General features: G+C 45.8%; 1 protein-coding gene across 4 annotated transcripts; it reads right to left on the bottom strand.

The window, feature by feature from the left end:
* Positions 1-837: 837 nt before the first annotated feature.
* On the bottom strand, positions 838-15,025 carry APTX (aprataxin). 4 transcript variants are annotated; one of them, XM_028712337.2, is made up of 8 exons: positions 14,919-15,025; positions 11,910-12,043; positions 9,793-9,839; positions 6,938-7,258; positions 5,934-5,993; positions 5,600-5,826; positions 3,577-3,680; positions 838-1,136 (listed from the first exon to the last, which is right to left on the bottom strand). In XM_028712337.2, the coding sequence occupies exons 1-8, from the start codon at positions 14,930-14,932 to the stop codon at positions 982-984; spliced, it is 1,062 nt and encodes a 353-aa protein (XP_028568170.2). In that variant the 5' UTR covers positions 14,933-15,025; the 3' UTR covers positions 838-981. The 4 variants fall into 4 exon arrangements, with proteins under 4 accessions (XP_028568170.2, XP_077777664.1, XP_077777665.1 ...); XM_077921538.1 differs by lacking the exon at positions 14,919-15,025 and adding an exon at positions 14,495-14,813; XM_077921539.1 differs by lacking the exon at positions 14,919-15,025 and adding an exon at positions 13,704-14,466.
* Between the last annotated feature and the right edge of the window lie 1,784 nt (positions 15,026-16,809).

Raw genomic sequence — 16,809 nt, 5'->3', positions numbered from 1 at the left:
GAACCCCGAGGTCCACTAAACAGAGCCAAGGGCATAAGTGTGTCCAAGATGGATGGAAATACACTAATAATTCAGGAATGGAACATGCTGAGTCCAGGAACCTGAGATGGTACTAGAAGCCAGTTTGTAAGTTCTTCCATACAAAAATCTACTCCCCTCACCAAGCATTTTGTTAGCCACCTAATTTTGCAGGCTGGGTGAAATTATTTTTAGTTGTTAGATAATTAGGAGTCAACCCCTTGGTGATCTACTGCTAATTTCTCAAAACCAGTTTGAAATCCGTATTGTGATATCGGTTTCATAATTTTTGACCCGGCAATACAGTATATTGTGAATCACGATGTGTTTGTGTGCGCTATGCAAAAAATCACTATGTGGGGGAAACTGTGAAGCCAGCCAATGCTTCTCTTGATTCCTGCAGTTCGTTAACTCCGCTCTGCCTCATGCAGTGAGCATTGAATCACAAGAGCAGGCGCCGCCAAAAATCACAATGCAGGGAAAATCATGAAGCCAGCCAGTGTCTCTACACAGCTCCATCCTTTTTTCAGACATGGTGATCTACTGATATATCGCGATGTTTAGATGGTGATATATCCCGATGTCGAAAACCAGATTATCACCCAGCCCTACTGAAGGGGAAAAGATTTTGGTCACAAGATAAAACCCAGTTTGATTTCCATCCAGCCCCACCCGCTCCAAAAGATAAATGCCCTTTAGAAAGGGTTTGAGGCTACTCCTTTTGGTTCCACCTACCCAAGAACACCATGTGCTACCAGAGACATCACAAACCACCCCCAGGCCGCTCCACAATCTGTCACGCTAAAGCAGACCCGGCCATTCTAAATAGTTGCGCCTTTGTGGGCATTTTAATAAGCAACTTGGTATGGACTTTAAATTAAAATGAGCATGTCAACTTTGGGATCCGGTTAACCCAACAATCAGTAAAACGTAGAAAGCGGATCAGAAGAGCAGTTCTTCATCTTATTTTGGCCAATGTTCCTTCAGGTGCTCTTTTAACTGGGGGATATTGGGTTGCTGCCGTTTGCACACGTGACACTTCAGAGGCAGGTTCAAGAGTTTGGCAACGTCCTTGTCTACAGTTACTCTCCCTTTCTTCTTCACCATCGCAATCAGATCTGGAAATTGGGGTGGGGGAGAGGAGAGACAGACATGTTTTATTTGAGATTACAGGTTCGGCCACATCTGTTTTGTTAAAGTTAGGAAACGCGTGCCAACACTTAGCTCTGCTCCCTTTGTGCATGGGAGGGAATTGATTCCCTCTTATGACATTCTGCTGGTGGAAACAGCTGCTTGATTGTTATAAGAATTTAAGGTCTCAAATATATAAATTAAATGTTCATAAATTTACAAGGCAAACCACATGCATAAGTATGTAAACCAGGTGTCTGAAATACTACAGGAGAACAATCCTGAAACCATTTTGACTCTCCGAAATTGACCTCAAACGTTTCTCTGCAAGGAGGAAGGAAATGGGAAAACCTCTCCATTGTCTTTTGCTTACCTGTCTTTAGGGCATCTTTGTGTGTGAATAGGGTGAGCCTGTGACCTGGATTCAGGAATTAAATTATTTACCATCACAAAAGAATGGCCAGACTGCCCAAGTAAGCAATCAGTGACCATTATCAGGTATCCTGACAAACAGGATTTCTGTTGTAGACCGCCTCATTCTGTGATGTATGAATGTTGTTTTGGGGGTGGTCTTGAACTACAGGGTGGGCAATTTCAAAAGTCTAGATAAGGGCTTGCATGTCATTGTTCTGGGTTCCTCCTCCCTCCTGCATATGGTGAGTGACGACCGTGTTGCAACAGTTTAATAAAGATCAGGCTTACTAGCTGCATTGCTTCCCAATATTCTCTGGTTGGCCTCTGTTATTTTCTCCGACCGATAGGGAACCCACTTAAGGACTCTATAAGTGCTCTTGGATACCCCATAAGGGAAAAGGAGCAGATTTTGTTTACATCACTATCTGTCTAAATACAGTGGTGCCTCGCAAGACGAAAAGAATCCGTTCCGCGATTCTCTTCGTCTAGCGGTTTTTTCGTCTTGCGAAGCAACCCTATTAGCGGCTTAGCGGCTTAGCGCTATTAGCGGTTTAGCGGCTTAGCGGCTATTAAAGGCTTAGCGGCTTAGCTGCTATAAGGCTATTAGCGGCTTAGAAAAAGGGGGGGGGAGCGAAAAAAAAATCGCAAGACTAGCAAGCCCATAGGGAAATTCGTCTTGCGAAGCAACTCAAAAACGGAAAACCCTTTCGTCTAGCGGGTTTCCCGTCTTGCGAGGCATTCGTCTTGCAGGGCACCACTGTATATCTGTTGCCAGTCCCATTGCATTCTCATGCATCGCTTCCCAAACATGATACTGGGAAGACACATTTTGCCCTTGAAGTAAAATTGGAGGAACACAGCATTCTAAACCTCAGACCTGAACATGTTTGCTTTTGGCACGTGAAAGGATATGAATCACTCTCCATTGGAAGGAGGTGGGTGACCAGAGCACTAATTCATGCAGAGACACAAAAGGAAACCTCTGAGGATGGGGTAAGCTGCCATGATCTGGCCAACATCTGATGCAAAGACACAGCGGAATTCTCAGCAGCAGTGGAGGTGGATTGGGGGGAAAGCAAAACCAGGGGAGTGAATCCGTTGCAACTGGCATATTAACTTTGAGACTAGGTGGCTCAGCCTCTAGCGACTGAGATCTCTGCATTAGAACAGTCCCTCCCTCTCCTGGCTCCATGTTATTATAGCAACTCTCATTTACAGGAAACTAAGCTGTATACATTGGGGACGCGGGTGGCGCTGTGGGTAAAAGCCTCAGCGCCTAGGGCTTGCCGATCGAAAGGTCGGCGGTTCGAATCCCCGCGGCGAGGTGCGCTCCCGCTGCTCAGTCCCAGCGCCTGCCAACCTAGCAGTTCGAAAGCACTCCCGGGTGCAAGTAGATAAATAGGGACCGCTTACTAGCGGGAAGGTAAACGGCGTTTCTGTGTGCGGCTCTGGCTTGCCAGAGCAGCGATGTCATGCTGGCCACGTGACCCGGAAGTGTCTCCGGACAGCGCTGGCCCCCGGCCTCTTGAGTGAGATGGGCACACAACCCTAGAGTCTGTCAAGACTGGCCCGTACGGGCAGGGGTACCTTTACCTTTTATATCCAAGATGCCAGTGTGTCTTATATTGGAAAACAATGGTGGAAAGTTCCGGCATCCTGTTTCACAGCCAGGGGGTGACAGAATAATTCCTAGGGGAATCTCTACACCCCAAAGGAGGTTTAATAATAGTTTCCTCTCCCAGGTGTAGCCTGCAAATCTGGGGTGGGTTACTTGGGGCACTGACTGATTTTTAACAGCTAATTCTCAGCACCCTCACTAAGCTACACTACTTATTACATGCCTTTTTTATCCTGCTCCCAAGATGGAAAAGATCAGACACCCTCCCACCTGCTTAATCTGCATGTGAAAGATGGCAAGTTTTCCTGGAGAAAACAAGACAGACAAATAAACAGATACTCACAAATAAAGAGTAATTTTAGAAGAGATGGCTCAGGTTGTGTTGTTTTTTTTACCTTTGGAGTCTATGAAGTAGTCTGTTGTAAAAGAGTTCCAGTGCTTCTTGGTTTTGAAGCACGTGGAATCAAAATCTTGGCTGATGACATGAAGATGCAGCTGGCTGAGAAAACAACACAACAAGGATGTGTGTTATATGTTGCTGTAACAGGTAATGAACAAATTATTAAAGATGGCCTTTCCTTTTAACAAAAGGTAGGAAATTTGTTTACAGCATCTCATACTTACATATTTCAAAAAGCACCTATAAACTGAGGTTTTGGTATTCCACAAACTGATTTAGCCAATTAACAAACAAGTTAATCTGGTTATAAAACAAGATTACTTCTCAACTGAAAAATAAACAAATCCTTAATTGGCCAACAGACCTAATGATTACAATTAAGCACTTTTAGAGCTTGCCGTAATGTGCAGAATGCCTTATGGCAAGCATACTTTAATTATGCTGTATGTTGTCACTGCGGCCTTCTGAAATAAAGTCACTTCTACTCCCACTTCACAAATTTAGAAGAGAAATAGAGAAGCCGCGAGTGGGCTAAATCTGGCCTGTAAACTCGTGGAACGTGCTGGATCCAAAATAGCAGCAGTGGCCCAAACACAGCTTTGGCACAAGCGCTCTCAAGGGCTGACAAACTCTGGCGTGTTGCCGGAGCCAACCATTCTTTTTCGTCGTTTGCTGCTTCCTTACTGTGGACACGTGTGGGACAAAGTAAGAAACCAGCCATGTGCTACCCAACCCCTCTGTTATGCACCAAATCTGCAGGAGGGAACAAGCGTCCACAGGGGAGGCAGGCATTCTCTCCAGGGGGCACCCGGCAGAGCGTGCTGGGCACCTGCCAGTTGCCAGAATTAAATTTACAGAATGGGATTTAACTAAGTTGCTGGGTGCGAGGAACAAAGTCCACTTGCCATGGGATTCCCCCCTCCTTTACCTCCCCCCTTGCGCCCTCTAAATCTGCTCTTGAGGGTTGGGGGAAACCCTGGGAGACTCGCAGGGGGAGAAGATGGAGAAGTCACCTTGTGAGGTGGACCTTGTTCATCGCTTGCAGGCTTCACTATGCTGAACTCCACCCACAGTTGTCTCCAGGGTCTGTGCCTGGGGAGCCCTGGTGTTCATGGCTGTGTACTACCCCCAGTGAATACAAGCTGCTAGGCAGCATGAAAGAGCGCTCTTTCGTTCCTGTCCTGCTTTCAGGCTTCCCAAAGGCATCTAGTCGGCCCCTGTGAGACCAGCATGCTGGACCAGATGGGTGGCAGGGGCGGGTCAGCAATAACTCACACGGCATCAGGGAAGTTAACTCTTTATTCAAGGAAAGCCAGGCCAACTCAGTAAGCCAGGCCTAATGAGCCCAGCAACTCGTCCCAGTAGATCTTGCCCCTATGAGGCAGTTGTGGGGACTGAAGGTCCCCACTTTCCCATAGTTTAAGGTTACCAGACGTCCCCGTTTCCCGGGGACAGTCCCCGGATTTGCAAATCAGTCCCCTGACAAAATCCATCCATTTAGCAGGAAGTTGAAAAGTGTCCCCAGATTCATTGAAAAAAATCTGGTAACCTTACCATAGTTGCCTAAATCTCCTGCTGCCCTGGGTCTTTCCCAAGTCTCTCTTTGCTCTCCTCTCTTCATACCTCTCCTAGTACTGAGAGACCAGGAAGGAGAGGAGCTGGTCACAGCAGGAGGGGGAGACCCCCTGGCTTCTTCAGCTGTCTGCCTTATCTCTGCCTCTTAGCTCCACCCCTCTCCAGCCTCTGCTTCTGGGCTGCTTTCTGGCACAGCCTCTTCCTGCTCACTAAACCCTGTTACCTCTTCAGCTTCCGACACCTCCTCCTCCCAGTCTGCTCTCTCTTCTCCCTCTGACCACTCCTTGTCATCCCACCACCAATCCCCTGGTTCTGAGTCTTCTTCCATTGGAGGTTCTCCAAGTAGTTCCTCCCACTTCTCTGAATCCAGCCAGTCCATGACAATCGGCTTTCGCCCTGAACCAACAGGGCACAACCCAGTTCCGAACACAATTATGGATTACCTCATGCTGGGAATGGCATGGTAGCCCAGTCTGAAGTGCAAGCGGTCTTTTTCAGGGCACTGCTGGATGACCTTCTCTCCAAGGCCATGCATGTGCTCCAGAAGTTCGAGGTGCTCCTGAGTTACTTTGCTCAAGGTAGAGATGGATTCCCACGGCAACACTAACCAGTGATAGCGAGCTTTCGGATACTTGTCCTTTATCACTACAGCCTTTTCATCCTTGTAGACCTAGCAGAGAAACACAGAAGTCCTACGGTCTTGCACTGATTTTGCTATCGCGGAGCATATATATCCTCAGGCACCACGGTGACCCAAGTTAGGAATGAGATCCTTACCTGCATATCTGGGTTTTGCATGGAGACCTTCAGACCTTGAGCCCAGTACTCCAAACATGGCTATAGGACAAAACACAGGAACTCTGGTAAAATAAGTCTGGAAACGTTCAATGGGACACACTTCCTAGTTAAGTATGCTTAAGACTGCAGCCTAAAAGAGCCAAGTCACATAGCTAAAATAGCTGTAGGAGACACTTGTGGTTCTGATTGCATTCTGAAAGAGCACTGAATGCCAACATATTTGTAACTCTCAGGTCGTTCCTGGGAGCAACACTAGTAGGCAAATAGCCCAAAATGCAGCAGTACTTTGATGAAGATTAGCAGAAACTCAGATGGTGCGTTCTGTCTCCCCCCATTTCACGATGGCAGGGCCCTGGGTGTGGAACCTACGTCCCTCCACACAATGCTGGACTCCAGCTCCCATCAGTCCCAGGCAGGATAGCCAGTGGTCATGGGTGATGGAGGCTACAGTCCAATATATATCATTTGGAAGACTACAGGTACACACACACACACACACACACACACACACACACACACCTCGCCCTATCTGAATGTGTGACTGACAGGCAATCCCTGATCTAGTCGGGAACACCAATTACCCACAAACTGTGAGGTCTGGCAGCACTGTTCAATGTTCTACACCCACCACACAAACCCAAAAGTCAAGCCCCAATATCAAGGTCTTGCACAGCCCTTGCCCCTACTAAGATCTACATTGCAGACACATCAACAGGGTTATTATACCAGTCTCAGTGTTATAGCTCCCCTCAGAGATTTATAGGAACTGCTTGGGTGAGGGTGCCAAGAAGCCTTTAATTCCACTTCATTGAAGTGCAACTCCAAGGAGACAGCAGCAAATGACCATTGCACCAGTTTAAGCCTGTAATGTAGATAAGGCCCTAATGTTATCTCACCTACCGCTCAGGTCCTGCAGTGAAAGGAGAGCTTCACCCACCCACTTGTGCTACAACAGGAGTTACCACTAATATTTCCTGGCTCACCTTTTTGTTGACAGAGCTTCCACCTGAAGAAACAGAACTACTGCTGTAGCTGGAATCGCAGGCTTGAGGGGCCATTTGCTCCATTTTTGCGAGTTTGCCTGGCATGCTTTCCATGCCACCAGTCTCAAGTTCATCCTGTGTTCTTTTCCCCGCTTTAGGCTCCACCGTCTCCTTACCACCACAAGCCCCCATTTCCTCCGAGAATTGCACGGTGTACGGGTACAGATTGTTGACGATATGGAGAATTTGCCCTGGCTTCAGTTTGATTTCCCGGTCCTTGCCAATATCCACTAGGTCAACGCTGGTTGGGTTGACTCCTATCTTTGGAGCAAAAGAAAATGCCAGAATTGGTGTTTTGCAACTGAACCAGAACTTTCACACCCCTAAATACGTCATCCATGGAAGGACATGTAGTATTTCCTACACACCCGAACGACTGACAACCTGGCCATTTTAGCAGTAGACCACAAGTGGGATGAACAAGTCTACTTTGTGGTAGGCGATCCAACACATTCGCTACAACAGTATGAAACTTTAGAAAGGAATATTGCGTTGGATCCTGTGATATGTTAACTTAAAGCAGTTCATGGAAATAAATTTGCCTGTTCCCTCTTCCCTGATGCATTCACCTGCCTAACCCCTGCCCCCCCCCAAAGCCTCTATGGAAAGAAATGGGGCTCCTCCTGAACAATATGAAGTGGAGCATGCTCTTCCCAATTTTGGGAACCCTCCCCTCCCCGCAGCAGCCCCCTGCGTCCCACCCTATTGTTCACAGGGCAGCCCTCTGGGGAGGCTTTTGCAGGGGGTGGGGCATAGGTGCCGGCATAGGTGCCTATAGACCTTCATCGACCTTCCTTCTATCGACTTCAGTCTAGAGTCTAGACTAAGATTTCAGTCCTATACATATGTACCTGAGAGTAAGTCCCATGGAATGAGGCTTATTTCTCTGTTGATTGTATAGGATTGTACTGTAAGCCTCTTACAAGGAACAAAGGGGGGTGGGGGGTGGAATCAGATAAATTCAGCTTACTTTGGCTATTCCTCTCGGACGGGTATGAATTCTGGATGAAAGCCACTATATGAAAAGGAAGCGGAATAAAATACACTTCCGCCAAGCAGGGTAGGTCTTAGAAACTGGTTGGGCAAAGCAGTAAAGCACTCTTGTTACCTATAAAGTCAGTGAAACGTTAGCACATAGTGAAATGTTTCCTCCATGTGACGTGGGTTATTTCCACTCAACTGGAGACAGCGTTGCTGGATCTCAGTGCCAATAAAACCCAAAGGCAGCCCAAGGTAATAAAGAGGCTCACAATTGACGAAAGGGGGGTGGGGGTGGGATATGTCCTTCCCAAGGTTCCTGGTTTTGCAATGTATGGAATATCGCTCTTTCAGAACGACTTCCTCATCACTGCTGGTGATTAGGGATGCCTCCAAAAAAGGACCACATTGATGAGATTTGGTTTCAATTGATTTATTATGTTAATAACAAGGCAGAGATGGGCCACCCAAATTATTTCCCATTGTAGAAAGGTTATGTTGGAACTGACTAATAGTCTGGGTACTTTTTCTTTTCTTTTCCTTATCTGCTCTTGACTGAGTCGTGTTATGTGCCACATGCATTCTGTGTCTGCAGGCTGTACACTTTATATGAACTTTTACAAAATAACAAAACTATTTTTTAAAAAAAAGAGAGGTGGGGGGAGAACAGTCCATCTTTGGCTTTATTTTAAGCTCTGCCTCCTTCACTGAAGTCAACTCCTGGTCAGAGAACTAAGCCCCTCCCTGCAGCATCTAAAGATTGCCTCATCAACCTTTAGTCAGACCCAAACAAAACACAAAGAAAATTCTGCTAGCAGCCCCTCGCAGTCCACTCTTTTCCTGTAGCCAGAAAGAAGCAGCTTCCATTTTGCCCAGGTCTCCTTCCTTCAGGTCAAGTACCATATGGCTGCTTGCCACTATGGTTGCCTCGGTAATGACCCGGCACAGCTGTGAGAATGGCAGAGAAGTCTAAGCGGACAAAGAGGCCAGTTTCCGAAGGAGGAAGCAGCAGAGTTTTCTAAAGATAACTTAGCTAATAGGTGGGACTTAAAAGACATGGGTTGAATGCAAGTGAAGATGTTCAATCTGTTCCAAACCTGGCATAAAATTGTTTCGAAACAGGGCAATGAGTAATGGAAGTGTCCCCACCCTTTTATTTTACTACATTTTGTTGGGAAAAGGTGGTTGAATTGATTCACTCGCAGCCGCTGCAATGCTGCATTTATTCAAAACCTTCCATGGGGGGAAACAGGAAAACAACGCCACGTCTTTGATCAGCAGCAGATACGCTGCCCTTCCTGCACTTAGCAGGACCATATGTAGCAACTGAAAATATCTCACATCTATCTCCAGTACCACGGAAATCCAGGAAATGAGCCTATATTTGCAAGCTTTGCATTATTCATTTCACTTCCATTTCTTTTTCCAAAGAATGCATCAAGATGGGTTGTGGCAAAAGAGGGAACGGACAGAAAAGGGGGAAATAAGTACTCAGTGATGGGCTCATTACATATAATGCTTAGGTCAACCTTCGTCCACCTGGTGCCCCCTCCAGATGTTTTGGACTACAACTCCCATCTGCCCCAGCCAGCATGATGGGAGTTGTAGTCCAAAAACATAGGTTGGCGAGGACAGTGATAGTCCTTGACCTCTGAAAGCGCCGCCCAAAGCTCTTTTGGATTTCTGAGTGCAAAGCGAAGTTATGCTTTCAAAGCAGATGAAACTGGCGCAAACCACGGGACACAAGCGTTTCTGCCCTTCCACTTAAGCTTCATAAAGTGCTCTCAGCATTCCTGCGTGCGAAGGAAAGGACATACCTGTTTAACCTGGACATACCCTTTGTTGCAGTCTGCTTTTAGCTGTACTGAAAAGAAAAGTGACAGAGAGTGACATTAGGCCTCCCCCCCCATGCCCCAACATTTTATGCTGAAGGGTATACTAACCAGAAAGGACTGGGGATGGAGGACAGGTTGATCCCAAAGAGCAAACACCTTAATTTAATGTTACTAAATTTAGAAAGGAAGCGGCAGGTGTCCATCAACTTATTCGTGAGCCGTGAAAATCAAGGCCTGCTCTACTAGCCTGGAAAATAAATTAAGCTCAGGAGTATATGACTCCACGAAGTGCGATCACACTTTACTGATGCCCAGCCTTTCACTCCATCTGTTTCACATCTGTTCCGGAGGACTGAAGGACCCTCCAGAGCAGATTTGCCTGCTTTGAGATTTTGAAGGGCGCACAGGGAGAAGTGGAAGTACCACTGTAACACATGGAACTCTGGGCATGCGGCGCTGGATTCAATCAATCTCTCTGCCTCTCCCTATTTACTGGGGATGGCCCTTATAGTCTAGTGCCTGTTGCAGCAAAACACCCATTCTTGCTAAGCCTTTTTTTGGGGAAATGCCTTTTCCAAACTTTGTCAGCGTACACACACTTCAGATTTCAGCTCCAGCCCACCCTCTCAGTGCAAATGTCAGTGTGCTGCTTCCCATATCAATCCAGATAGTAAAGCTGGTGGACTGTGTTGTGAGTTCCTGCTCTGTAACAAAGGCAACCAGATCAAGCATTCTCTCGACTTACTTGCATTTTATAGCACAGCTTTGCTAACACATCCTGTGCGAAGAGCCAATGCAAGACAGACAACTGCAGGCTATAAATTAATATGATGTTCAAGAAAGGAAATACTTTTTGCAACGTGCAGGTGGGGATCTAAACTTATAGAGAACAGGTGTATTATAAGCAGTGCATTTTTATGACATTATTTACTGGTATAGAGTATTGGCATCATTTCTCTTTTTGGGTCTGTTTGTTTTTCTGCCCATGGCACTTTTATCAACAGATGAGTTCTGGCACCTCATTTCCTAGGTTCAGTCCCCAATGTCTACACGTAGGGTTGGGAGAAACCAGTGAAATTCCGGAGTCACTGCTAGTCTATGTAGATATTACTGAGCTAAATGGGTTAATGGTCTGACTCCTAAAATTTCACAGTTGGAAGAGTTGTCTAGCCCAACCCCTGCATTGCAGGAGTCACAGCTAATATTTTATTTCTGCAAGACACATACAGGAACCGTATTTCTATCAGTTGGCCTGGCACTGCGACTCTACAAACAAGCTTGCTGTGACGGATTGACTTCTCCACCAACTCTGTGTGCCAAATCAGGTGCAGTTGGTGGAAAGGGGAAGTCCTGCACCTCTGCCTCTTAGTCTTTATATAAAGCAACTTCCCGAGCTTCTATTTTGTTCTGCGAACTGTAGAGAATTTTGGAGGTTTCAATGTTACTTAGCGTTAGTTCTTTAGAGTGTTCAAAGTCTTTCTTGTGGTGATCCATGTTGGTTTTCTCATTCTGATGTGGCAAACAGAGGGCTGTGTCACCTTCCTAATGCAGTTGTACCTTGGAAGTCGAATGGAATCCGTTCCAGAAGTCCGTTCCACTTCCAAAACGTTCGGAAACCAAAGTGCGGCTTCGGATTGGCTGCAGGAAGCTCCTGCAGCCAATCGGAAGCCGCAGAAAGCTCCTGCAGCCAATCGGAAGCCGCGGAAGCCCTGTCGGACGTTCAGGTTCCAAAGAACGTTCACAAACACTTACTTCCAGGTTTGCGGCATTCGGGAGCCAAAACATCCAGGGCGTTTGGGATCCAAGGTAGGACTGTATTAACAACAGCACAATCCTAACTGTGCCTACTATGAAATAAGTCTTAACATTTTGCAAGTGGGAGTTAGGACTGCAGCCCTAGGAAGTTTAGTAGAAGGTCTTTTAGCCTCTCCTTTAGCCCTATAGCAGCACCCCCTGCAAACTATTTAGCTTCAAATAACTTATGACGCTACACCAAAAGAAATCAATCCTAAGCATTTTTACTCAGGAGTGAGGACTACCGAGTTTAGCGGGAGTAAATCCCTGGCATGTTTAGGATTGCAACCTTGTCTCCACTTTACCTTGTCTTCGGGAACACTTCTTGTCTGTTATCTCCGTTTCGGGCCCACGCCCTAGCATCACCATTTCTAAATGTGGCAGTTTAATTCGCTGACAGGCTCTATCTTTGCTCACAAGCCAACACACACGCATTGTGCTCAGGGGAGAAAAGAAAGAAGGGAAAAATATAAATACCCAGTTTTACTAAGTGAATCTTAAATTCAGCTCGGGAACAAGCGAGCCACACGTTTTCCATAAAATCTATATTTTATTTTACAGCGCTCACTGGATAGTTCTTAATCTTGCATTCAGCGTAGTGGGTGCAAGCTTGTGGAACTCCCAGCTGAGATTAGACACGCGCCCTCCCTGCTGAACTTCAGGCACATGATTAAGACTTTCTTGTTCCAGAGGGAATATTAAAGTAATGTTTTGTTCTGTTATGAATTGTTGTTGTTTTATCATCCCACTTTCTGTGGCTTGTTTTTATGCACACTGCTTAGAAATGCAAATAATTAAGCAGCATATAAATGTCTAAAACAAAACAAAAATAAAATAATCTTTAGAATTCAATCTCTCTGCAGGTGGAAGAAAACCGGGACTTACAGAACACAAATACTTCGCCAGTGCAGAAATAGCATTAAGATACAGAATAGTTTCAAATATTACATGCACAAGACCAATCAAACCTCAACTATTTACCTAAAAAGGTCATATTAGAACTGGTAAGATTTAATTTCAAGTAAGTATGCTTAAACTCCATAAACAAAAATCCTAAAAGGACAAGCAAGCACTTGACTAAACACTTTGTAACAGTGTTGTTTATATATATATATACTTGAATACAACCTGTAGAACAATCTCATTACTTTTAACATTTGCTACTTTAACACATTTATTAAGCCTCAGCTTTGAAGTATGCCTGTAATTTCCAACTAGCAACCCACAAATTAGTTCTGGTCTCCTACAGGATAATTGCTTCAGAAGGAAGTTCCTTCAGGAACAAGGTTGGGAATCGGCCTCTGACATGCATATTTAAGATTTTTGGTTGATGAGGCTCTAAGTTTCGCCTGCTACTATTAACCATGGCACAGGGCTATGTGCATGAATACAAATGCTAAATGAATACAGTTAAGCAGAAGTAACTGTTCATAGAAATTCAGCTATGATAATAGAAAAAAACCAATTGTGACTGTAGTCCTAAACATGCCTATCATGGTTCAATGGGTCCTATAGTTAAAGGTAAAGGGACCCCTGACCATTAGGTCCAGTCGTGGCCGACTCTGGGGTTGTGGCGCTCATCTCGCTCTATAGGCCGAGGGAGCCAGCGTTTGTCCGCAGAAAGTTTTCCGGGTCATGTGGCCAGCATGACTAAGCCGCTTCTGGCGAACCAGAGCAGCGCACGGAAACACCGTTTATCTTCCCGCCAGAGTGGTACCTATTTATCTACTTGCACTTTGACGTGCTTTCAAACTGCTAGGTTGGCAGGAGCAGGGACCGAGCAACAGGAGCTCACCCCATCATGGGGATTCGAACCGCTGACCTTCTGATCGGCAAGTCCTAGGCTCTGTGGTTTAACCCACAGCGCCACCCACGTCCCGCATCAATGGGTCCTACTTCCAAGTAAACATGTTTACAAATGCACTATCTATAGTTTCTTCCCCCCCCCCTTAACAAGATTCAGTTGTGAAACAGTTATTAATTTGCTTTCATTTTAACCGGGGCTCAGCCTGCAAAGCCCGTCAGAAATTGGGAGTAAGGGACAAGAACAAAATTAAATATTATTCCTAGGTTTTCCATTATAATTCCCAATTTCTTACTCAGTTCAGAAATGCAGATGAATCCTGAATAAGTAAATACAATGCCTTGTGCGCAAGTGGATATTTTGAACGGGAAGCAGTGTGCAGCAGCTTCTTTATGTGATTCAAAATAAATGATTTGGGGTGGCCCAGTGGTTATTGTCAGGGTGAGGGAGCACAGCTAGTCAACTCATTCCTTTTCAACACGTGCAGGGCAAGAGGAGGGCATCACACTTTACAGTGAGTTGCACACAACATTGGTTTTAAACTCGATTATCGGCATACAGCCACTTATACGGGACATGGAGGCTTCCTGGAGATATAGGCATATGATTTGGGGTGATTTCTGGAGTGTGGTTATGTTCAAATCCCAGTTCCTTTCTTCAGGTTATTGTTCTGCTTACCATTTACCCAATATTAGAGCTCTTAAGAACCCAGAAGGCCTGCATACTTTTTTGGCTGGCCTAATAAAAGTTATGGCTTTTGCAGCCTTGTTCCCATTTCCCAATAAATAAATTCCAAGGAGTTCAATGTGCAGTGAACTTCAGCATGAAATAAATAGCTGCAGATGAGGAATTGTGGGTGGGTGGCTCTGGGTAGAATGAGCCACTGCCTGAGTGCACACAAAAGGGTGTGCTGAAATTTCCAATTCCCAAAATGAGGAGTGCTAAATAAAGTTTTAACATGACTTGGGAATTCAAAAGGATTGGTTAAATTGATACAATTCAGTTTTGCTTGGCAAGTAGCATATTACCAAGTACTTGCCTGTTATATCATTTACATTATGTATTTTTATTATTATTTAGCATTACCTGACAGCTTCAGAAGGTAACATTTAAACTCTTGGGTTCCCCCAAAGCAGTTTATGTGCTTCACCAAGCCTACTCTCTTAGGAAGCTAAATGCTGCCCGATCACAGAAATAACAGGTTTTAATTCCTCACACCCGAAAACGTATTTTTAAGACCCCCCCCACTGAAAAAAGTTTGCAAAAATTAAGTTTCTGCCCCTAAAATGGCACGCCCCACCCCCATACTAGCAGGGCAAAATGGGAGACAGGAAAAATGACAACAGATTGGGGCCATCTGGAGATGCTCGTCCTTTTTCCAGAATCCCCTCCCTTCCCTTCCGGCCTTCGGTACGTCGCCCGCCTCCCACAACACACCCCGGCAGCCCCGCCCGGCCCCCGGCTCCTCCTGCCCGCCGCCCGCCCGGCCCGCGCCTGAGCTTCCGCTCACCTCCACGCTGCCATCGCCGCCCGCCTCCGCCCGGACGCCGCCGTCCAATAGCCGCTGCCTTCGCGGCCCGGCAGCCAATCAAACCCGCTCTTTCGATTCCGCGTGAGCAGCGCTGCGCCCGCCGGCTGGGAGGCGGACCCAGCAAGGAAGTTGCTGGCTCGATGGAGCTGGTCGTGAGCAGCTTTCAGTATGGGGTGGGGGGTGGGGATGGGGGGGTGGATTTCCCTAGGGGTGCGGGGACCACCCTAGGTATGGTGCGGATTGCATTGCACTAATATTCTTCTCCACCTTATTTTTGCTTAACTAATTGAATGCAAAGCCTTAATTAAAAAAATGCAGGAGTAGGTTTGCCAGGCTAATTTTAAAGAGCCAGCTTTTTTATTATTTTATATGTAATGTAACTTCCGTATGCTGTATTAGGAGTATAAATAGCAAAATATGTTGATATAATTTTGTATTGTAATTGTTGTAGGAGATCCTACAATTGTGATTGCAAATGATACAATATATCGCGCGGCAGAAATTCTGTGTTTAATCCAAGTAGACACTGTGGTGTTTCTCAGTAGACAAATATGTCTCTCTGTGTGTAATAAATATATATATGTGTGTGTGTGTGTGTGTGTGTGTGTGTCTGTGTGTGCGCGGGCGCGCATGTGTGTAGACACACACACACAAATCACCATTCTTTATTCCAAAACACCTCTGTGCCTTTGAATGTAATAAATGTTTACAGAAATCAGCTGAAACTTCCTTTTGCTATGTCACAGAGTCCTTCACTGGAAAAACTATTTATTAGGAAGTTGGGTGGCAAGATGTAAAAGTGGGACATTTCATCATTGTGTGGGAGACGGTATTTGAGCAGGTGTAGCTTGCCTGACAAGTTACTCCTGAAATTTCCTCCTACATAACTATTTCGGATATACTGTACCGTGAGCTTCCTGTAAAAGCGGTGTTTAAAACTCCACCTTCTGCTGGTCCACAATGTATATGTTGTGTCTGATATGTTTGTGTTAGCTCTTAGGAACTGTAGTTTGCTCTCATAGAATTACTGTACAGTATTACCATTTACATTTGTGAGTTACTTTTTACACACTGTACAGTCAAGTAAAGTGGTACCTCGGGTTAAGTACTTAATTCGTTCCGGAGGTCCATTCTTAACCTGAAACTGTTCTTACCCTGAAGCACCACTTTAGCTAATGGGGCCTCCTGCTGCCCCTGCCGCACGATTTCTGTTCTCAACCTGAAGCAAAGTTCTTAACCCGAGGTACTATTTCTGGGTTAGCGGAGTCTGTAACCTGAAGCGTATGTAACCCGAGTATGTAACCTGTAGTGTATTGTTGTTGTTGTTTAGTTGTTTAGTCGTGTCCGACTCCTCGTGACCCCATGTACCAGAGCACACCAGGCACCTCTGTCCTCCACTGCCTCCCGCAGTTTGGTCAAACTCATGTTCGTTGCTTCAATAACACTGTCCCACCATCTCGTCCCCCGTCATCCCCTTCTCCTTGTGCCCTCTCTCTTTCCCAACATCAGGGTCTTTTCCAGGGAGTCTTCTCTTCTCATGAGGTGGCCAAAGTACTGGAGCCTCAGCTTCACGATCTGTCCTTCCAGTGAGCACTCAGGGCTGATTTCCTTCAGAATGGATGCGTTTGATCTTCTTGCAGTCCATGGGACTCTCAAGAGTCTCCTCCAGCACCATAATTCAAAAGCATCAATTCTTCGGCGATCAGTCTTCTTTATGGTCCAGCTCTCACTTCCATACATCACTACTGGGAAAACCATGGCTTTAACTATACGGACCTTTGTTGGCAAGGTGACGTCTCTACTTCTCAACCTGTAGTTAACCTGTAGTGTATAAATTTATAAATTTATACTTAACCTGTAGCGTATAAAT

Source organism: Podarcis muralis, chromosome 17, assembly GCF_964188315.1.
Source record: "Podarcis muralis chromosome 17, rPodMur119.hap1.1, whole genome shotgun sequence".
NCBI classification, from domain to species: Eukaryota; Metazoa; Chordata; class Lepidosauria; order Squamata; family Lacertidae; genus Podarcis; species Podarcis muralis.
Note: the sequence above shows the minus strand (reverse complement) of the source record. Positions and strands in the feature narration are given on the sequence as shown.

What these genes read in the sequence shown, in the direction of transcription:
- APTX (XM_077921538.1), bottom strand. Translation starts at nt 14,517, where the DNA reads ATGTTACCTTCTGAAGCTGTCAG. An exon ending in GGTATGTCCAGGTTAAACAG is followed by an intron (nt 7,259 to 9,792) that starts GTATGTCCTTTC and finishes TTTGCTCCAAAG; the next exon opens with ATAGGAGTCAACCCAACCAG. An exon ending in CATGCCATTCCCAGCATGAG is followed by an intron (nt 3,681 to 5,599) that starts GTAATCCATAAT and finishes TTGTTTTCTCAG; the next exon opens with CCAGCTGCATCTTCATGTCA.